Raw genomic sequence first — 23,127 nt, 5'->3', positions numbered from 1 at the left:
GAAGTCATGGCATCTTGTCATATTTGTAGTTATAATAGCTGTAGGCTTGCACTTGCAGAAAAATGAGTATCTCATTTTTCTTTAACAGGGTGATTGAAAGAAGTTAGGTAATTCAATTCAGTAAACAGTATGGTAAATAGGAAGAGTGTAGCATTTGGAGTTAGAAGACCATGGGTCTGAATCCTGGCTTTCTACTACATACTATCTATTTGACCTTGAACTTATGTTATTCAGTAACCATTTGCCATTGTCTTTCAAAATCACTGGCAGTTACTCGGCAGTTAAATTCATACACCCTTGTCTGGTGACTTGAATTCATTAAGTGCTACTGTATTTCTCCATTCAATAATGTTCTTTATTAGCTGTATGTAAATACTTACGCCAGTAATGAAAATATAGGGAACTCTCTTCACTATTGCAAAGAAAAACTAAGTGACTTACTAGGCAAATTTCCTAGGAAATGAGTAGCCTAGAGTCAACACAAGCTAGTTAATGGTAGAATGGTAGTCATCTTGACTTCAAGCTCAACATTCTATCCATTATATTTTAAAGTTTCAGTTTCTCTAGAAAGTGTCTCTAGACATTTTGCTTTTCTTAACACACCTTAAAGATTGCATTAGATTTCTTGACTTTCACACCAAGTAGTTGACTCCTCTTGAACTTGCAGTCTACCAAAATCCTTCAGTTTTCAATTTTCATTTCCCAGTATCTTTTGTCCTGCTTATCCTAGTTAAAATATCATTTGCTTTGTTAGAAAAAATAAGCAGAATAAAAGTTGAAAGTTCTGTTATTTTTATATCTTTTGTTTTCACAGACCCGAACAACTTTCACAGTCTTGTTCATTTTTAAAACTGTATTTAGTATTTCATTTTTCCCATTTACATGTAAAAATAATTTTAAACATTCGTTTTTAAAAATTTTGAGTTCCAAATTCTCTCCCTTTCTCCGTTCTACCCTACCCCATTGAGAAGCAAGCAATTTAGTATTGGTTATACATGTGTAGTCATGCAAAACATTTCATATTAGACCTATGGAAGGAAAGATAGACCCCCCCAAAAAGTTAAGAAAAATAAAGTTAAAAAAAAGTATGCTTCAATCTGTATTTAGATACTATCAGTTTTTCCCTGGGTATGGATAGCAGTTTTTATCCTAAATCCTTCAGAGTTGTCTTGAATCATTGTATTGCTGAGAATAAGTCATTCACAGCTGATCATCTTACAACATTGATGTTACTTTGTACACAGTACATTACACTTTTCAATTTCCAGGTTTTTCTGAGAGCATCCTGATCATCATTTTTTATTGTATAATAGTATTCCATCATAATCACATAACACATCTAATTTAGCCATTCCCCAATTGACAGGCATCCCCTCAATTTCTAATTCTTTGCCACCAGAAAAGAGCTGCTATAAATGTTTTTGTACATATGGGTCCTTTTCCTTTTTGTTTTTTATCTCTTTTGGGATATAGACCTAGTAATGGTATTGCTAGGTCACAGGGTAGGCATGTTTTTATAGCCCTTTGGGTGTAGTTCCAAATTACTCTACAGAATGGTTGAATCAGTTCATAATTCCACCAGCAGTGCATTAATGTCTCATTTTTTCCACATCCCCTCTACCATTTGTCATTTTCTTTTTCTGTCCTATTAACCAATCTAATAGGTGTGAGGTAATACCTCAGAGTTGTTTTAATTTTCATTTCTCCATTCAATGGTGAGTTAGAACATTTTTTAAATTCTAAATTATTTTTAGTTTTCAACGTTCATTTTGACAAGATTTGAGTTCCAAATTTTCTCCCCATCCTTCCGCTCTACTCACCCCAAGACAGCATGCATTCTGATTACCCCTCACCCCAATCTGCCCTCCCTTCTTTCATACCCCTCCCTTCTCATATCCCCATCCCTTCTATTTTCTTGGAAGACAAGATAGATTTCTATACCCCATTGCCTGTATATCTTATTTCCCAGTTGCATGTGAAAATAATTTTTAACATTCGTTTGTAAAACTTTGACTTCCAACTTCTCTCCCTGCCTCCCTTCCCACCCATCCCCACTGAGAAGGCAAGCAATTTGATATATGTTATACATGTATAGTTATGCAAAAGACTTCCATATAAGTCATGTTGTGGAAGACTATATTTCCCTCCATACTATCCTGCCCCCCATTTATTTTGTTTTCTCTTTTGACCCTATTCCTTCTCAAAAATATTTACTTCTAATTACACCCTCCTCTCATTTGCCCTCCCTTCTATCATCCTCCTATCCCTTGCTTATCCTCTTCTCCCCTTTTTTCCTGTAGTGAGATAGAGTTTCATAGCAAATTAAGTATGTATGTTATTCTCTCCTTAAGCCAAATGTGATGAGAGTAAGGTTCACTTTTTCCCTCTCACCTCCTCTCTCTTCCCTTCCATTGAAAAAGCTTTTTCTTGCCTCTTTTTATGTGAGATAATTTGCCCCATTCTGTTTTTCCCTTTCTCCTCCCAATATATTCTTCTCTCACCCCTTAATTTTATTTTTTAAGATATCATCTCCTCATATTCAATTCACCCTGTGCCCTCCGTCTACATGTATATAATCCCTTCAACTACCCTAGTACTGAGAAAAGTCTCAAGAGTTATAAATATCATCTTTCCATGCAGGATTGTAAACAGTTCAACTTTAGTAAGTCCCTTATGATTTCTCTTTCCTGTTTACCTTTTCATGCTTTTCTTGATTCTTGTGTTTGAAAGTCAGATTTTGTATTCAGCTCTGGTCTTTTCATCAAGAATGCTTGAAAGTCCTCTTATTTCATTGAATGACCATTTTTCCCCTGAAGTATTATACTCAGTTTTGCTGGGTAGGTGATTCTTGGTTTTAATCCTAGTGCCTTTGACTTCTTGAATATTGTATTCTAAGCTCTGCCATCCCTTAATGTAGAAGCTGCCAGATCCTGTGTTTTCCTGATTGTATTTCCATAATACTCAATTTGTTTCTTTATGGCTGCTTGCAGTATTTTCATCTTGATCTGGGAGCTCTGGAAATTGGCTACAGTATTCCTAGGATTTTCTCTTTCTGAATCTCTTTCAGGAGGTAATCAGTGAATTATTTCTATTTACCCTCTGATTCTAGTGTATCAGGGCAGTTTTCCTTGATAATTTCATGAAAGATAATATCTAGGCTCATTTTTTTGATCATGGTTTTCAGGTAGTCCTATTATTTTTAAATTGTCTCTCCTGGATCTATTCTCCAGGTCAGTTGTTTTTCCAGTATATTACAGTCTCCTATTTTTTTTCATTCCTTTGGTTTTGTTTTATAGTTTCTTGATTTTTCATAAAGTCATTAGCTTCCATTTGCTCCATTCTAATCTTTAAGGAATTATTTTCTTCAGTGAGCTTTTGGATCTCCTTTTCCACCTGGTCAATTCTGCTGGTCAATTCTGCTTTTCAGAGTATTCTTCTCATTGGCTTTTTGGATCTCTTTTGCCATTTGGGTTAGTCTATTTTTTTAAAGTGTCATTTTCTTCAGCATTTATTTGGGTCTCCTTTAACAAGCAGTTGACTTAGTTTTCATGATTTTCTTGCATCACTCTCATTTCTCTTCCCAATTTTTCCTCTACTTCTCTTGCTTGTTTTTCAAAATCCTTTTTGAGCTCTTCCATGGCCTGAGACCCATTCATATTTTTCTCAGAGGCTTTGGATGAAGGAGCTTTGACTTTGTTTTCTTCTGTTTGCATGCTGTGGTCTTTCTTGTCACCAAAGTGAGATTCTATAGTCTGATTCTTTTCTGGTTTTTATTTATTTCCCCAACCATTTACTTGACTTTCCAGCTCTTTGTCAAGGTAGATCTCTGCTTCCAGTGGGGGTGGAGGGTGTGCTGTCAGCTACTTGTACCCCTCACAATCTATAGGCCTAGAGCTCTAGAAACAGTGATTGTGTCTGCCCCTGCTACTGTGGGTTCCTCTGTCCCCTTCCCCTTCTGCAGCCCTGGGGATGAGGCCAGACTACTCCACTCTCCCACACTGGTCCCACAGGCTTTTTCCACTGACCTTCCAACTTTTCCATGGTATTTTGGGGCCCTGAAGTCTGGAAACTACCATAGGTGTGAGAGATTCAGTCTCCCCAAGGCCTGCTCAGGTCCTGTCTGTGCTGGCGCAGCCCACACTGAACTGCCAGGCTGTCTTAGGTTGGAGATTTGCTTCACCCCATCAAGCTCCAGAATTTGTTTAGGGCCATTTTTCACAGGTATTTAGCTGGGCTTGAGGGCACCACTGTAGAAAGTTTGTGCTGTTACTCAGCCATCGTGGCGTCACTCCCCTAAGGCATTTTTTTTTCACATTGCTAATGATAGCTTTGATGACTTCATCTGAAAACTGTTCGTATCTTTTCGTCATTTATCAATGGGGGAATGGCTCTTATTTTGGTAAATTTGACTCAGTTCTCTATATGTTTGAGAAATGAGGCCTTTTTCAGAGACACTTGTGTCAGAATTTTTTTCAGTTACTGTTGCTAACTGTATTTCCCTCCATCCTATTCCCCGCTCCCTGTTTGTTTTATTCTCTCTATTCTTTCTCCCTCTCTCTCCTCAAAATGTTTTTCTTCTAACTACCCGCTCCCCAAATCTGCCTGCCCTTCAGTCACTGCTTCCTTTTATCCCTTTCCCCTCCTACTTTTCTGTAGAGTAAGAGAGATTTCTACACCCAGTTGAGTAGATGTCATTCCCTCTTTGAGCCAAATTCTTAGGAAAGTAAGGTACGCTCCCTCCTCCTCATCTCTGCTCTTCCCCTCCTCTGTAAAAGCTTTTTCTTGCCTCTTTTATGTGAGGTAGTTTATCCCATTCTACCTCTTCTTTTTTCCCCACTATGTTCCTTTTTCTTTTCCCTTAATTTTATTTTTTTAGATATCATCCTTTCATATTAAATCCACACCTGTGCCCTCCGTCTATATATTCTTTTTGTACCTGCTTAATGATGAGAAAGTTCTTATGACTTACACGTATCAACTTCCCATGAAAGAACATAAACAAAAACTTTATTAAATCTTTTATGATTTCCCTTTCGTGTTTACCTTTTTATGCTTTATTTGAATCTTGTATCTGGTAGGTGATTCTTGATTGTAATCCTAAGTCCTTTGCCCTCCACAATAGCGTATTTCAAGCCCTCTGGTCCTTTAATGTAGGATCTGCTGTATCTTTTTTTATCCTGACTGTGGCTCCACAATACTTGGGTTGTTTCTTTCTGGCAGCTTGCCATGTTTTTCCCTTGACCTGGGAGCTCTGGAATTTGGCTGTGTTATTCTTGAGAATTTTCATTTTTTTCTTTTCTAAGAGGTTGGTGAATTCTTTCAGTTTCTCTTTTACCCTCTGATTCTAGTATATCCAGTGAGTTTTGCTTGGTAATTTCTTGAAAGGAATGTTTCGGCTTTTTTTTTTTCTTTTTTGATCATGGCTTTCAGGTAGTACAGTAATTTATTAATTATGTCTCCTGGATCTATTTTCTGGGTCGACTTTTTCCAGTGGGATGTTTCACACTGTCTTCTATTTTTTTCATTCTTTTCATTTTGTTTTATTGTTTCTTGATTTCTCATGAAGTCATTAGCTTCTATTTGCTCAGTTCTAATTTTTAAGAAGTTTTTTTCTTCAGTGAATTTGTGTACCTCTTATTCCATTTGGCCACTTCTGCTTTTTAAGGCATTTTTCTCTTCATTGGCTTGTTGTACCTCTTTTACCATCTGGCCTAGTCTTTTTTTAAGTGTCATTTTCTTCATTATTTTTTTGTGTCCTCTTTACCAAGCTTTTGACTTGTTTTTCCTGATTTTCTTGCATCACTCTCATTTCTCTTTCCATTTTTTCCTCTTAGCTCTCCCACTTGATTTTCAAAATCCTTTTTGAGCTCTTCCATAGCCTGAGACCAATTCATATTTTTCTTGGGAAGCTTTGGATGTAGTTTATCTTCTTCTGAGTGTATGTTTTGAGCTTCCTTGTCACCATTGTAACTTTCAGTGGTCAGAATTTTTTTTTTTTTTTTTGCTCATTTGCCTGGCTGATTTATTCACTCCCAAGGTCTGCTCCTGGTTTGCTGGTGGTAAGGTTGTGCTGGTGCAGCTTGTACCGGACTGCCCTTTTCTCTCACCCTGTTGCAACAGACCTTTCCTCCTGACCTTCTAGGTTGTTCTTTGGCTGGAAAATTATTTCACCCCATCCTTTTGTGGGTTCTGCTACTCTAGGAATTGTTTTATAACATTTCTAAAAGGTATTCAGTGGGATTTTGGGGAGAGCTCGAGGGAGTTGCTGCATTTTCTCCCCCCATCTTGGCTGTGCTTCTCCATCCCCTTCTGTCCTATTCATTTTGATCCTCTTCCCCAGTATAACCTCATATTTCTTTCTGTTCTTAGCGCCCTTTCTCCTCTTACTTAGATTTTAACTACAGAGCTCTGACATACTTTCTTTATTTATCCTGTAATCTTTCTTTTTCCCATTTCCTGAGTCTTTTAAAATATGAGTTAGTTGATTGGTCTCATAGTATTATTCTTGGGATGACTTCTCAACCTTTGAAACCTCTCTCAAATCTAATGTAGCAGGTTTTCCTTTCCTATATCACAAAATATAAAAGGGGAATATTCACATCTTTACAAGATTGCCATCATTTCTACTGCAGGAACTCTTTATGGGTAAGAATCAGATCCAGAATAGCATTTTCTTTTTTCCCCCTCTTCCTTTTGAATGAAGACACTATCTTTAAGTTACATCATGAAATTATTAGCTTTTTTGCAACAGGCATAAGGAATGTTCCAACAGATGTTTGAATAATTGAAGTTTCCTATCATTCTTAATACTCATCAGTGCTCTGTGACAAGCTTTTAACCTTCTTCCCAAACACTTTGTTTCTTCTTTTTGTCAAAGTGATCTGTAGTATATTCGGATGACAATACTATTTCTTTCTGTTCCATTGATCTTTATCTTAATGTTCTCCCCCTAGTTTCTGCATTTCTTTACCTCAATATATGTTATTAATATGCGTCACTGCCCATCCTCTTTATGACTGTGCTATTTTAAAAAGATAATAGTAAGTACCTTTCAAGAGACATATTTTTATCAGGGATCCCACTCCATGAAATTAGTTCACACTTAAGTGCTTAATAAATTAAGGACACTGTGCTGAGGCCTGGGAATATAAATACAAACAGAAAGAAAGATAATCTGCCTTAAAGGAGACTTTTTAATGTAGGAAATGTGAAGTTCATTATCATTTGATAATTCATATAAATAGTAATACCCCACAAGTAGAGACACTTGAAATTTCATTAGAAGGTGGAAGTTACAAAATTTATTAGAAATTAATGCAATAAGAATTGCCCAGTAGGTCCACATCTGCCACCTGAGATTATTCATACCCAATGCTGGGACCATTTCCCTTAGGTCTTTATTGTGTCAAGACAGTGAGAACCTGCTGTTCTTTTTCTTGATGTTTTGGATTTCTTCCATGGACCTTGTGCTCCGTCATCTTCTAGAATATCTCATTTCACGTGAGATGCAGAGTTTAACTTCACCTTCTCTCTTATTCTTCATATCTTTGTGTAGACATCTGAAGCTGTGATTTTTATTGATGACTTATTTCCTGCATTTTGTTGCCTGTGAATTTCTGTAGATCTTTACTGTAATTTTTACTATGTAGCTCACTCTCTACGGTATGTAGTTTTGTTGGTGTATGTATATGTGTGTATGTATGTATGTATATATACGTATGTTTGTATGTGTGTCACTTTCTCTCTTCATAGTACACCACTGCCACCATTTGATAACAGACAATCGCAACTTCATGAAACATAAAGTGAAAATTAGATTTATTACAAGAGAAATGAACATGCACGTGGAACCAAAAGAGCTCATAGTCCGTACAGAATTTTGCATATTTTGTAATAGCAGGGACAAGGAAAGAGGAGATAACAGAAATCTCCACCTAAAATGACATGGCTTGGGAAGGGGAAAGGTGCAGTAAAGGTGAGAAGTGAACAAAAGCCTCTCCCTGGGTTGAAGCAGGTTATGGCAAAAGCTACATTCTTTTGCCTTGGGAACTGCTAGACTAGGAAGTTAGGATGGTCTGCATCTGTACATGGGTCCCTCCTGCAGGTGCAGTTTCTCAGCACGGACTGACTGGCATCTGTCTTGACTTCCAACAGGGAGTCCAGTTTGGGTTGCAAACAATAAATTATGTTTTCCATACCCTTTGACACATTCAGGGTCTCCTGCATGCTTTGGCTTTGAGTCTGGTATTTCTGGAAATATGACAATGCAAAAAGACAAGTTTAGGGGTCCCCTTAGTAGTCTTTAACTTTGTGTGTGTGTATGTGTGTGTACACATGTACAATATCTATACCCCCACATATGGAAGTGTATACACACACATATGGAGGGAGGGAGAAAGAGATTCGGCTTTCTTCCTCTTCCTTTTCATATTAAAGTTCTTTGCAATAATACAAACATCCTTCATCAGCCCTTGTTGGGTGTACGTTCTTAGTCAAAAGTTTCTAATTCCCATATTTTAAACTATGCCCAAATTGAAATGCCTTTGCCCAAAAAACACCATCTTTGCAACCAGCTGTTTATTTTTCCCATAGAAGAACTCAAAAGATGTTTGTTGAATTTGATTATTTAATAGTAATTGTGGTGATATAGGTGGGAGGTTATACATCAGGTGTTTTTTTTTGTTTTTGTTTTTGTTTTTAAATTAATAGGAGTTTGTAACTCCTAGAAACTGCTGAGAGAATTTCCATGGGGTCACAGACTTGTAGCTTTCCCCAGTCTTACAACTTAGGTTTTTCCATCTATTTTTAATCTGCCTTGCAGCAGATGAGCTGAGTTCATGTTTCTTCAGGTTAAGATTGATAGCTTGGTGGAGAGAAGGAAGTGAGGCAAGAAAAAACTAGTTGTGGTTGAGTGAGGAGATTGCGAAGTTCTTGTTCTGGATAAATTCTTTAGCAATTCTTTAGCTACTGGCATTTTCACAGATAACATCATTCACTTTGCCCTCTTTTTGATAAAATATGTATTTTATCTCTTTGACAATATAGATATAATTTTATCTAGTCTTTTGATCTGCCTATTTTTGAGGCCTTAGAAATTATGAGAATTATTATTGTTGAATGTGTATTCTTTAGATAAATATCAAACTGCTAGAATTTTTTTATTGTTCTCTGTGAAGCTGCATATTGCACTTGTTCTCCAAATAAATGAAGATTTTTAGTAGATGAAAAATAATAATTGGACTTGCCTGTTTGAGTAAATATCTTGTCATCAGTTTGGTCCCTGATTGCATGAAAGAAAGGATTTCTTACAATCTAAAAAAAAAATAGGAAAGAGCATATTGGAATTCTTGGGGAACATATGTGTGTTCTTTTGAATGGTGCCCATATTATCTTGTAAATCTTCCACAAAGTCACATCGTAAGCAAAGAGGAAATATGGATCTGTGGATAGGGGAAGAATTCATGAATAAACATGTACTAGTAAGGATATCACAAAATAAAATTAACAATATTGATTATAAAATTTGAAAGTTTAAATATAAACAAATCAAGTGTAGTACAAATTAAAAAGAAACAGGTAACTGGGAAAAATATCTTCACAGCAAGTATTTTTCATAAAGGTCCAAGATAGTAAGGAATTGATTGAAATTAGAAGACTAAGAGATGTTCTCCAATAGATAAATGGTCAAGTGATATGAACAGGTAGCTTTCAAAGGAAGAGAAATCCAGCCTATCCTCAGTCATGAAAAATGCTCCAAATAATTAGATAAATGCAAATTAAAGCAACTTTGAGGTTCCACTTCATACCTGTCAGACCAGGAAATAAGAAAAATAGAGAAGTAACTGCAAAAGCCTTGGCCTAAAGGGCCCAAGGTCTCCCAGTGCATCTTGGATCATCTCCAGTTGTCCTGATGAATATCTGGTCACGGGATTCAGATGGCTCTGGAGGAGAAGTGAGGCTGGTGACCTGCACAGTCCCCCTCACTCCAAACAAAGTCAAGTGGAAGTCATGTCATTACTTCTCTGATGGCATGGTCTTCGGCAATGAAGGACGAACACACATCACTTGTAAGCCTATGTATAACACAGAAATGAAAGAATTTTTGTTGGTAATATATTACAAACTTCACATGCCTACCATGTTTGTTTCCATTGATCTCTGGGTCACATACAACTTTTTAGGAAAATAGAATTTCTTGATTCACCTCTGTATAGTATCAGTGAAATGATATTGTTAAAAATATTCTAAGGTAATGAAAATAAGCTTTATATTGAGTATAGCTATCAGAAATTACTTTTTCTCACTTTCATTTCAATATAATAACATGACTATAAAGTAACAAGGTTCATTTTGCTGTGTTAGCTTTTGGAAATACCCAAGTCCTTTATGACCACAGCTGAGAGTTTGGTCTATAGTCATTTGACTTGTGTTTTTGTTTTATATAAACCTGTGGTTTCATCCATGTGGAAAACACTTGTGGCTACTTCCCTCTAACTTAATACCTTAAAGGAGGCCACTTAAGTTTAAGTGATATGCTCCTCTTTGCTCTGCTAGAATGTCTCAGAGGCAGTATTTGAAATCAAGTTTGGGGGATTCTGTGGTTAGTTAGCCTTCTCGTTAGTGGTTTGCTGCTTTTCTTTCTGGTTTTACTAAAGGGGGAGAAGTGAAGCATAGAAATAACCAAGCTAATTAATAAAAAATGTATTTACTGTTAATAAGCCACACATGTGTTTAAATTTTAAAGCCTTACAGAGTGTACATATAACACCCCCAATTCATCTTAAACTTAGTTGCACATATGCATACATACATATGTGCATACATATGTACATATCAGCTTTCTTAAGCTATATCTGTAGAATTTCCACTTTGAATCATAAAATAAATATCTTAGTAGAAAACCATTGTATATCTCTGAGGATATATCATAGTAATAGTCTTATTTAGAATATTGATAAAAATGAACTAGATGAACTTACTTATACTGGCACATGTAGATCTGAATGAAATCTCAGTAGTCCCAACTTTCCAGAAGAAATTATAATGAACCCTTTGAGATAAAAATTTTAAATCTTACTTATTCCAAGTTTTATTATAAAGCAGCTGTAAATAGTCTTTTTTTAATGTTTTTTGAAAGTTACCAACAAAAAGGCAAAAAGTATGTTATAGCAACCAATGACAAAGTTCTAGAGCCATATCTCATCCAGATCTGCCTTATCCAAATGTTCCCTCCTCCAAAATTACCCTTCCTTCTCTCTCCCATCAAAATGTCATTGTATAGATCAGAGATCTTCAATTGTGGGAGGTGGTACATTACTTACTAAGGGAGGGGGAGACAGAGGGAATTTCTGGAAGGGGCTTATGTAAGGAAAGTACTTGAGTTAGAACAGATTTACTGTTGTTGTTCAGTTGTTTCAGTCTTGTCTAACTCTTTGTGACTCCTTTTGGATACTGGATTGGTTTGCCATTTCCTTCTCCAGCTCATTTTACAGATGAAGCACTGATGGAAGAAGTGTTATATGACTTACCCAGGGTCCTACAGCTAATAAAGTGTCTAAGGCCACATTTGAATTTAGGAAGATGGGTGTTTCTGACTCCAGGCTAGGGACTCTATCCTAGCTGCCTCTGGAACAGATTAGGGGTAGGGAAAATACTGCCAGCAACATTCTTTTTTTTCAGTTTCTAATCCCATCAGACCAAAAGGTGGGAAGTTATCATAATGGCAGAAATTGCTATGGAAATTTTGAAAAGTCTTTAAAATATACAGATAGCTCCTTGGGGGACTCTTGGGGACTCTTCCTTCAGTGCTGCTAGGTATCAGTGCAATCTAAGTAATTCACACCAAGGATTGAATGAGTAAATAATATGCTTCTTTAATAAGGTATTTTCCCTTTAAGACAAAATTTGCAAATCCAACCAAATCCGTGTATGTGGGAAATACTACTTACTATAGATACCCCAAAGCCTGGTTAATGTAATTGCTGAGTCACAGTCAATAATAGATATTTTTTTTTAAATCCTGGAAACTAATTGGCAGGACTTGAAAACCGCAAATGCAGACCAGTTTTCGGAAAGGAGAAGACATAGTCTGTGTACCCTCTCCACCCCCTCCCCCTCCCCAGAGTTGTAGGGGTTAGCAACTATTATGCTTCATTACAATTCCTGGTAAAATTAATTAGGGGGTATTTTTAGAGGATATTTAAGGGATCATGGGATCATGGATTTAAAACTGGTTTGGACCTTAGTGGTCCTCTAGTATAGTGGTGTCAAACTCAACTAGAAGCAAGGGCCGTTAAACTATATATGAGGGTCCCTGCAAGCTGGCTTATTGAAGAGAATAGTGCAAAATAACAGTTGGAAGAGAAACTGTGGCCAGATTCTCTAGAGCCTTGAATGTCTACTGTAAATTTCATCGACTGTAGTAAATGAAAAATGCTTAAAGGTTTTGAACAGGAGACTGGCATGATTAGCACATTATTTTCAGAAGAATTACAGGGTGGTGATAATAGGCAATAAAGGGTGCTAATTGTCATGCAAAAACACTTGATTTAGAGTCAAACGGCCCTAAAGACAGAAATCCTGATAAATGCTACCTGAATCTCCTGGAACAAGTCACTTAGCTTTCTGTTCCTGTTGACTAATTTGTATAATAAATTATACAACTCTTTAAAAAGAGTTAGACTAGATAATATCCTCCGATTTTTTTTTATTTTTAGTTTTTTATTTTTAAAGGTAAAGTTTGAGAACTATTAGAAAAAAATAATCCTCAAAAAAAAAAAGAAAAATAGTTGACAGGCTGCTGAAAGAGATGTCAAAAATAGCTTCAGATTCCTAGGTGTGAGTGACATTGGATTAGAAATAAGAATTTCAGAGAGGAGCACTGTAGTATGGTGGCAAAAAGAAAGTCACAGAGTCTGAGTTCAGACATTGGTCTTGATACTTGCTTCATGACTGTGGGCCCGTCATTTAACCTCTGTGATTATTTGTTCATCTTTGAAATGGGATTGATAGTAATTTTTTGTTGTGAAGACCTATAGAAACCTAAAAAACATGAATAATAGTAGTTGCCTTTATAAAAGAGGATCATAAATGAAGGTGTGAGAGAAACCAGTTACTTCAGTAAGAAAAGTTGGATGATTATATTGCAGGGATATCTTAACCAGACTCTTGCCTTAAAATGTGAGATGTTACACTTACGATTCCAAGATTCTATATAATCATTATGTTGATTAATACTACAATCAGTTTGGTGCAGTGAAGTTTATTTTTCACATTTTCCTCTTTTTTGAATGGAACCTTTAAAATTTAGAACTATTTAATAAATCTTTAAAAATATTATTTTACAGAGTTGTAGTCACTTCATATATCATTTTGCCTTATTCCCTCTACGTCACTTTAGAGAATTGTAGGTTTTTAGAGTTCCACTCTGTACTGAAGGGAGCAAAGAATTGTACAGGAGTATCTGGCAAATGGCCTCATTTTACAAATGAGATTACTGAGGCCTAGAGAAGTTTGGTGACTTGTCCAGCATCACACAGAGGCCATAAGTAAGAGAAGCCAGGACTCAGATTCCTTTCGTTCTACCATAGGGCCTCTCATTTTGTGGATGAGGAAAAGAAGGAAAGATGATAGAATGGTATATTTAAAGAATCCTCGAGAGGCAACTGAAAATTAATTGTAACGGTAATTTTTAACAAAGTTGCAAAAGATAAAATAAATTAACACAAGTCATTATTTTTTTTTTATAAAACCCACTAGGAAGCAGTAGGAAAATTGAAATAAAATAACTACAGAATGTGTAGAATATTCAGGATTCTACCTTTCAATATATATGTAACAATGATATAAATAAATTTGTAGAACATTGTTTGCAGAAATAAAGACATCCTGTCCTCTGTTTATATAGAGAAATATTAATACCTCATAAGTAACACAACTGAGCCTAATAAGTGACAGTACTATGTAATTTAATTTACTTATTCAGTGCCAAAGGATTGCATTATAGAACTGGAAAAAAATTATATGGAGGCACAAAAGGTCAACAGTATCAAGGGAAGTCATAGAGTGGAAAAGTGGCAATGAAGGGGGCTATCATACCAGATCTCACGCTATTCTACAAAGTAGTAAATCTCAAAGAAATTTGATGCACTTTAAAAAAAATGAAACAATCAGTGGACTGTATTAAATATACAACACACAGAACCAAATGACCCTAGTAGCTTGATATTTGATAAACACAAAGACTTCAGCTACTGGGATAAGGACTCACTCTGCTGAAAAAACTGCAGGAAAACTTAGCAGAATGTACTCACACCATGTACAAAGCAAGTCATTGTTAAGCTCTTACTGTGTGCCAGCCACATAAAAGATAATAAACTAGATGTAAAAGGGCACATCACAAACAAATTAGAGAAGCAAAGAAAAAAATTTGAATAGAGGAAAAGTCTGTGATCAAACAAGAGATGAGATATCACAGAAAATAAAATAGATAATTTTAAAGGTAAGATTAAAAGGGAAACAATTAACTGACAAAAAATATTTTCAATAAAGGCTTAATTTCCAAGTTAAATAAGGAACTGATTTAAATTTATAAAAGAGCCATTCTTTAGTTGATAAATAAATAGAGACAGTATCTGAGGACTTAAAACTGCTGCCAGTTGTTGGATGGTAGAAGGAGGGACAGGGTTGGAATTCTCGAATGCGGCCTGTCTCTTCTCTGCCCACAACTCCTGCTGCACCAGAAGCTATACAATAAATGTGGGACTTTACCTTGAAAAAGACATGAAGTTTGCTTGTGGAAGTGGGAATCAGAGAGGTTAATTTCTGAATTATTGTGAAGTGATGAAAGGAAAGTTACATTATGTAACTGTATTTTGCCATATTGCTTTTCAGAAAGAAAAACCCCAAATAGGGTCACAGAGTCAAATATGATTGAAATGACTGAACAGCTGCCAACATTTAATGTTTTTATCTCTTTGCTATTGTAACAGGCTCAGAGTTATAGATTAGTTGTTTTTATTGTCATTTCTTTGATTATCATTTTGAAAAATTTTTTCATGTAGTTCCTTTCAGTTTGTTCCTTTCAAGAACTGAAGTAATTTTTCCTTTTGGAGTTGGTAGAAACTTTGTACATTACTTTTCATACTTTGTTATTTCAATCCATAGTGAAGTTTCAAAGGTGATAAATTAAATTCCAACATCACATTCTCAAACCTTAGAAGCTCAAGAAAACCGAGAATTATGTGGAATTTTGTTTGCCTCAGCAAAAGAAATTTTTAGATTCTGGCAGATGTTCATTATTAAAATAATTCCAGGAAAACATAATAACAGTTAAAATAATTTAGAATTTTATCTTGTGTATAAAGCATGTTCTGAAGTGTGTCGTTAGCTCCCTCTGCTGGCTATGTAATGGCAGCAGCCAGCTTCGTGTAAGTAAGCTTTCTATTCAGAATGGAATTTGAGCGGCCAGAGCAGAGCACAATCACAATTATTTCTGCAGTTGTAGTGACAGTTTACTGAGAGGGACCCAATTCCTTTTTCGAGCTTCCCCTTCCTGCCAAATATGTCAGTAGCAGTTATGGTACTTACTAAGGTTGTGACCATAATCAATGCAAAACTTTTTATCCTGGATTTCAAGCCTATAGTAACTTTATTAGTGCCATATTTCATGAACAGCTGAGCTAACTAATCCAATATACATTAATATTTGTAAAGATCTATGTAAGCAAAAGCTATTGTTTAAATATTAATATCAGTTTGGTTCATAAGATCAAGTGATCTAAAAGGAATGAACACAAATATTTGCCAAATTTATAAATTTGGGACAGTTTGTATATTATAATATTTTTCCTCCAAAATTTAAATGTTCTTTTATGTTTTTGAGGGAAAATATCACTATACTTTTTAAAGATGTTACACAATGTTGACTATTTTTTTCAGAAGCATATTTTATTTACTATTTTCAGAGTGGCAAGTAAGATAAGAGGAACAAGCCTTAACTAGGTATTGCTAATATATTGGTAATTATGAAATTACTCATTACATGGAAGTACTGAAATGTAAAATAAAATAAGACATAATAAAGTATTATAGAAGTTTATACTGAAACAGCTATGCAGTGCTCTAAGCCATCGGGATCCTAAGCTCTAATTTCAAGATAGCCATCAATTGAAAAACAGTTTTAGCAGAATCAAAATGAAGATATTATAAGTATGTTTTCATGATGAAACTTGCACATAGTATTTTACCTTGTCATGTCCAGAGAATAATTTAATTCTTTAAAAATAAGCCTATAATGGGAGTTGTATCTTTAATTAAATCTTACCTGAAGAAATATAGAAATTGCCTGCTGTTAAAAAGCACTGAAGCATATGCTACATGGTACAGAAACAATTAGTAACATTGCCTCTCTAAATAGACATTGAGGTAAAATTGTTGAAAGAGAAGGTCAGTAATTTTAGATTTAATTTCTTTTCTGCTAGTAGGTATTTGTGTGGTTAATTGATCTTAGCTGTCTCTCTGGTTCGTACTGATCAACTAACTCCTAAAGCAAGAAGCAGAGTAAATTTCTGATTTCCACAGGTGGCTGTCTTTGAGAACTGAGTACTATAAGGAGCAAGTAAACTGGTGAATTAGATGTCGACCCAAGGGGTTATTTATTCAGCGGTTTGCAACAATATTCTAACAGGAAAATGATTTTAACATACTCCTTCTTTCATTGTTTTTCAGACACTGGCCAAAAGAAGACCCTAGATAAGAAAGATGGAAGACGAATGTCATTTCAGAAGCCCAAAGGAACCATTGAATATACTGTAAGTTACCTATTTGTTTAAATGCTGATTTAGCTTTGGAGTATTGGAGGATTCTCTAAAGAGAATACAAATACATGAAAGATATTTTGAATTCTTAAATCTGTACATAGCTTTTAAGAACTCAATTTAATAGAAATCAAATCCTTAGTAATTTTTTTTTTAATTGTAGGGTGTTTTTGGGCAGAGTTTTTATTAAATATGTTATCAATGAATTTCAGATTTGTTAGTGGCAATAATCTTAGGACTCTATGTTTCTTTTCATGAAGTAAGCAAGTTGACTTGATGAAATTTATTTTAGAATCTGCTCCTCCCCTGAACTTATAGCTTTGATGATGAGAACTATATAACTATAAAAAGGACAGTTAAAATAATGTTTTAGATATTAGTCTTCTGACATTTTGTTGCTCATTTTTATTTCTTTAAAGCTAAGGTTGTTACAACAGCATCCAAAAAATGGAGCCTTTTTTCTGACTGTTAGGTTCTTGAAATGCCCTTCAAATCTCCTTGCCATCAGCTTTTCCCATTTCTGATTACTATGGGATATTGACATAGAACATTTCTTTCCAGTGTAATGTGCTGCATTTATATGATTGGCTATAACTATTGCATATTTAAATTACATTAAATCAGTCATATAGACCTCCAAAGTATAATACAGCTGAGTTTAAGCTTTTATATTTCATTTACATAGGCAATAAAAAAATGCAAACATGTTAAAAAAGTGTATTTAAAAGTCATTCATAAGGACATCTCTTCTAATTTTTAAATGATTAGCTTTTTAAGCAGCAGAGATTAAAGCAGAAAAGTTCTGAAAATTATTTAGACCAGAATCATTCTTTTAAATTTAAGAATATACAACTACTAAAGTTTGTAATTGACCATTTTGATCTGTCACTTTGAATACATTTCTAGATTAATAGATAGTGAAAACATCCCATTCACTTAGGAAAAATTAACTGAAGACTGTCTGTTGCCCAGATTCACTATGCATTTACACGGACACCCTGTAGAGCTTATTCATCAGCATGTGTGCACCTGAGACGGACAATTCAGGTGAACAGTGAATTGGGCCCAGAGTTGAACAAGAGGAGAACAGGCTGGATTGCTTTCAGAAAACTGTGGAACTCTTTTTACTAACCCAAGCTTCCCATGAAAACACAAACCCATTTTATCTGTGCTAATATTCTACTGGTATTGCAACATGGAAGCAAAATGTAGAGCATGAATGCCTCAACAGCCTAAATTCCAGGGCAATGGAGAGGCTCATTACAGGTGAAAGCAGGCTATAACATAAAACCCAAGAGGAATTCTAAAGAAGAAGATTAAAAAACATTTTCATGTAATTGTATGATAGGAAATGTGTTTAGTCTGAAAATTCCACTGTATTTTAAGGGAGAGTAGAGGGGTTGATAATAAGGTGTACAAGAAAAAGAAGATGCCGGGGGGAGGAGCCAAGATGGCGGAGTAGAAAGACACACATATGCTAGCTCCGAACCCACAGCCCATAAAATATCTGTAAAGAAGAACTCCCAACAAATTTTGGAGCAGCAGAAGCCGCAGAACAACGGAGCAGACAAGATTTCTGTTCCAGAGAGCCCTGAAAACCTGACGCGAAAGGTCCGTCGCGCCCCAGACCTGGAGCCGAACCCAGCCCTGCCTTGGCCGTGAGGCACCGAGGGGAGAAGATCCAAGCAGGCTTCAGGGATGGAATCTCCAGTGGCCGCACAGGTCCCTCCACCCACAGGTGGTGGGGGTCGGTGAGAGAGTCTTTTTGGGTGGCCCACAGGGGAGTGGGGTGCCCTGGGAGGCAGCTGCGGGGGCAGCAGCGGAGAGGGGCTCCCCAAGCAGGCAGGAGCCCAGATCCATTGTTGAAGGTCTCCTCATAAACCCCCTGAGGGAACTGAGCCCTGTGTGGCGGCCCTGCCCCGACCTGAGCACCTGAACTTGATCTCACATGAATAGCAGCCCTGTCCCCGCCCAAAGCCCTGAGTCTGGGAAGCAGCATTTGAATCTCAGACCCCAAGCTCTGGCTGGGTGGATCTGGAGGCGAGGTGGGTGTGAAAAGGACCCTCAGAAGTCAAGTCACTGGCTGGGAAAATGCCCAGAAAAGGGAAAAAAATAAGACTATAGAAGGTTACTTTCTTGGTGAACAGATATCTCCTCCCTTCCTTTCTGATGAGGAAGAACAATGCTTACCATCAGGGAAAGACACAGAAGTCAAGGCTTCTGTATCCCACACATCCAAAAGAAATATACAATGGGCTCAGGACATGGAAGAGCTCAAAAAGGATTTTGAAAATCAAGTTAGAGAGGTGGAGGAAAAACTGGGAAGAGAAATGAGAGAGATGAAAGAAAAGCATGAAAAGCAGGTCCATACCTTGCTAAAGGAAACCCAAAAAAATGCTGAAGAAAATAATACCTTGAAAAATAGGCTAACTCAATTGGCAAAAGAGGTTCAAAAAGCCAATGAGGAGAAGAATGCTTTCAAAAGCAGAATTAGCCAAATGGAAAAGGAGGTTCAAAAGCTCAACTGAAGAAAATAGTTCTTTCAAAATTAGAATGAACAGATGGAGGTTAATGACTTCATGAGAAACCAAGAAATCACAAAACAAAACCAAAAGAATGAAAAAATCGAAGATAATGTGAAATATCTCATTGGAAAAACAGCTGACCTGGAAAATAGATCCAGGAGAGACAATTTAAAAATTATGGGACTACCTGAAAGCCATGATGAGAAAAAGAGCCTAGACATGATCTTTCATGAAATTATCAAGGAAAACTGCCCTGAGATTCTAGAACCAAATGGCAAAATAAGTATTCAAGGAATCCACAGATCACCGCCTGAAAGAGAGCCTAAAAGAGGAACTCCTAGGAACATTGTGGCCAAATTCCAGAGTTCCCAGGTCAAGGAGAAAATATTGCAAGCAGCGAGAAAGAAACAATTCAAGTATTGTGGAAATACAATCAGGATAACACAAGATCTAGCAGCTTCTACGTTTGTGGAAATACAATCAGGATAACACAAGATCTAGCAGCTTCTATGTTAAGGGATTGAACGGCGTGGAATATGATATTCCAGAAGTCAAAGGAACTAGGACTAAAACCAAGAATCACCTACCCAGCAAAACTGAGTATAATACTTCAGGGGAAAAATTGGTCTTTAAATGAAATTGGGGACTTTCAAGCATTCTTGATGAAAAGACCAGAGCTGAAAAGACAATTTGACTTTCAAACACAAGAATGAAGAGAAGCATGAAAAGGTAAACAGCAAAGAGAAGTCATAAGGGACTTACTAAAGTTGAACTGTTTACATTCCTACATGGAAAGACAATATTTGTAACTCTTGAAACTTTTCAGTATCTGGGTACTGAGTGGGATTACACACACACACATGCACACACACACAGAGACAGAGAGCACAGAGTGAATTGAATAGGATGGGATCATATCTTAAAAAAATGAAATTAAGTGGTGAGAGAGAAATATATTGGGAGGAGAAAGGGAGAACTGGAATGGGGCAAATTATCTCTCAAAAAAGAGGCAAGCAAAAGACATTTTAGTGGAGGGAAAAAGAAGAGAGGTGAGAGAAAAACGTGAAGTTTACTGTCATCACATTCCACTAAAGGAAGGAATAAAATGCACACTCATTTTGGTATGAAAACCTATCTTACAATACAGGAAAGTGGGGGATAAGGGGATAAGCAGGGTGGGGGGGATGATGGAAGGGAGGGCAATGGGAGGAGGGAGCAATTAGAAGTCAGCACTCTTGGGGAGGGACAGGATCAAAAGAGAGAATAGAAGCAATGGGGGTGCAGGATAGGATGGAGGGAAATATAGTTAGTCTTACACAACACAACTATTATGGAAATCATTTGGAAAACTACACAGACATGGCCTATATTGAATTGCTTGCCTTCCAAAGGGAATGGGTGGGGAGGGAGGGATGAAGAGAAGTTGGAACTCAAAGCATTAGGAACAACTGTTTAATACTGTTCTTGCTACTAGGAAATAAGAAATACAGGTAAAGGGGTATAGAAGGTTATCTGGCCCTACAGGACAAAAGAGAAGATGGGGACAAGGGAAGGGAGAGATGATAGAAGAGAGGGCAGATTGGTGACAGGGGCAATTAGAATGCTTGGTGTTCTGGGGTGGGGGGAGGGGGCAAATGGGGAGAAAATTTGGAACCCAAAATTTTGTGAAAATGAATGTTAAAAGTTAAATTAATAAAAAAAATAAAAAAATAAAAGTAAATAAAATAATAAAAAGAAAAAGAAGATGCTGACATCACTTAGCAAGAATGAGATATGATGTGGATGGCTACAGTGCACATCCTGATATTCTTTCAGGATAAATCTAGGAAAACCTCCAGCATGCTGAATTTTCCTTCTGTGTTGAATTTATGGAAGAATATGGAGAAGAGTTGCACAGGATAGGCAGTCATGAATAGTGTTGGAACAAACCATCAAATGGATGAAATGACAGATCTATTTGCATATCACTGTAATTGTATGCCCTCAATGGAATATGAACTCCTTGAGATCCAGGGACCTGTTTGCTTTTTATAAATACTCAGAACCTAGCATGATGCCTTGGACATAGGAAACATTTACTGTTTGTTAAACTGAAAAAAAAAAAAGGAACCTTATCAAAAGAAAATGTCATAAGATATTTCTAAATGGTATAATATCAAAATTCTTAAGATATTTTGTAAACAAAGTAATTCTGCCATGTTCTCTCTCCTTATTCATAATCTATGATACATTGAAACATCCAAATATGTACGGCACAATAGTTTAGTAAGTACAGAAGTAAGTACATAAATTAATATTAATATAATATTAATCTATGCAAGTAAGCAGATGCAGAAAAAATATGTAGTTGGTTTTTACTTTGTGTAGTATTTACAAACTAATAAATATATACAATTTTTATCTAGTATTAAAGAAAAGTTTCTAGATTACTTGGTAAAGAGTTTGTAAGATGTTAAATTTATTTTTTTAAAAGATTTTCTCTATGACATCTGGGAAATGATCAAATACACTTTAATAACATTGGTTTGATGAGAAATGAACTGTTTATATTAAATTTTAACCTTTTAAAAATATCTTTAATCTTTTCTGTAAAATATGATCACTCAAGAGAAAACAATGGCAACTTTTAGACTACTAAAGTAGTATTTGCTTATTCATTCTCAAGTACACCATTTTCATTGTTGCACTGCAAATAAAAATCGACATGTTTTGCATTTGTAAAACCATGTCTTTTTTTTTTTTTAGCTTTAAGAGTAAAATTTTAATTAGAACATCATTCTTTGGTGTCATAAAGACCTGGATTTAAACCGAATTTGGATAATTCCTAGTTGTGATTGTGGCAAGTGACCTAACTTGCTGAGCTCCTATTTGCTCACATTTAAAATGGGAGTAGAAATGTCCATTGCTCATTTTTGGATAGCTGTAAATAAATACCTGTGAACAGAATTAAAGGTAGCATGAATGAGAAAGTTCTCTGTCATCCATAAAGCACTCTCTTTATGTTAGTTTTTGCTATCACCCTCAAACTCTGGTACTCCTTTTTGAGTTGCTCATGTCTTATTATTGTCTCTAGATAAAACATTCTCAAATGTGGTATTTAAAGAGTCACTATATTTTCCAGATAGTCAAGAACATTGATTTTCCATTAAAATTATGTACGGATTCATATTTTAAATCAAGGTAATGAACCTTTTCAGTGAAAATGTTTTGGTGTACACTGTTTTCCATCTTAGTATATTGATTTAATTTAAAGGTTCCTTTCTCCTGAAGGCATAGTTTCAAAAGTTATCAAGGTATTCCCAGTCACCAAACCAAAATATTTTCTTTTGTCATCTTTGTCCTTGACACAGCCTTGGCATTTGCCACATCACCACTGTGTACATGAAACCCAAATATGCATCTTTACTCCCGACTTCAGACTAAATTTACATGTATTTCCTAGAAATTTTCACTTATGTTCTGCCATCTTAACAATTAACTGAAATTTAAATTATTTTAAAAACCAATTGCTTTTCATCCTCCTGTTTCCTTCCTCCATTAGCATTTCTTTCTGATTTCTTGTCATGATTCTGTCATCCTTTTATTTACCTAGGCTGCATACAATGGAGTGAATTTCAGTTCCTCCTTCTAAACTTGGCATTGTCAACCCTTGTGCATGTAACCCCGGTCTCCCCTTTCCCTCCCCTTCATCTCCAGTTACTCTTCACCCGAAATCCTGTTCTTGACATTTGAACCTTAGGTACCACCTAGGTACAAGACATTACAGCAAGAGTCCATAGCCTCAA

The 23,127-nt window shown here is 36.0% G+C and overlaps 1 protein-coding gene across 7 annotated transcripts in view; it reads left to right on the top strand.

Annotated features, from left to right (window-relative positions):
- The window catches only part of OXR1 (oxidation resistance 1), a 588,329-nt gene that overhangs the window by 479,405 nt on the left and 85,797 nt on the right, over positions 1-23,127 (top strand). For all 7 annotated transcript variants that reach the window (XM_072603288.1, XM_072603286.1, XM_072603290.1 and 4 more), the window contains one exon: positions 16,729-16,811. In XM_072603288.1, the coding sequence (XP_072459389.1) occupies positions 16,729-16,811 (83 nt within the window). The remainder of the gene's footprint in view (positions 1-16,728; positions 16,812-23,127) is intronic.

This window comes from Notamacropus eugenii, chromosome 4, assembly GCF_028372415.1.
Source record: "Notamacropus eugenii isolate mMacEug1 chromosome 4, mMacEug1.pri_v2, whole genome shotgun sequence".
In the NCBI taxonomy this organism is placed as follows: domain Eukaryota; kingdom Metazoa; phylum Chordata; class Mammalia; order Diprotodontia; family Macropodidae; genus Notamacropus; species Notamacropus eugenii.
The sequence above is the reverse complement of the archived record's forward strand: the minus strand, read 5'-3'. Positions and strand labels throughout refer to the sequence as shown.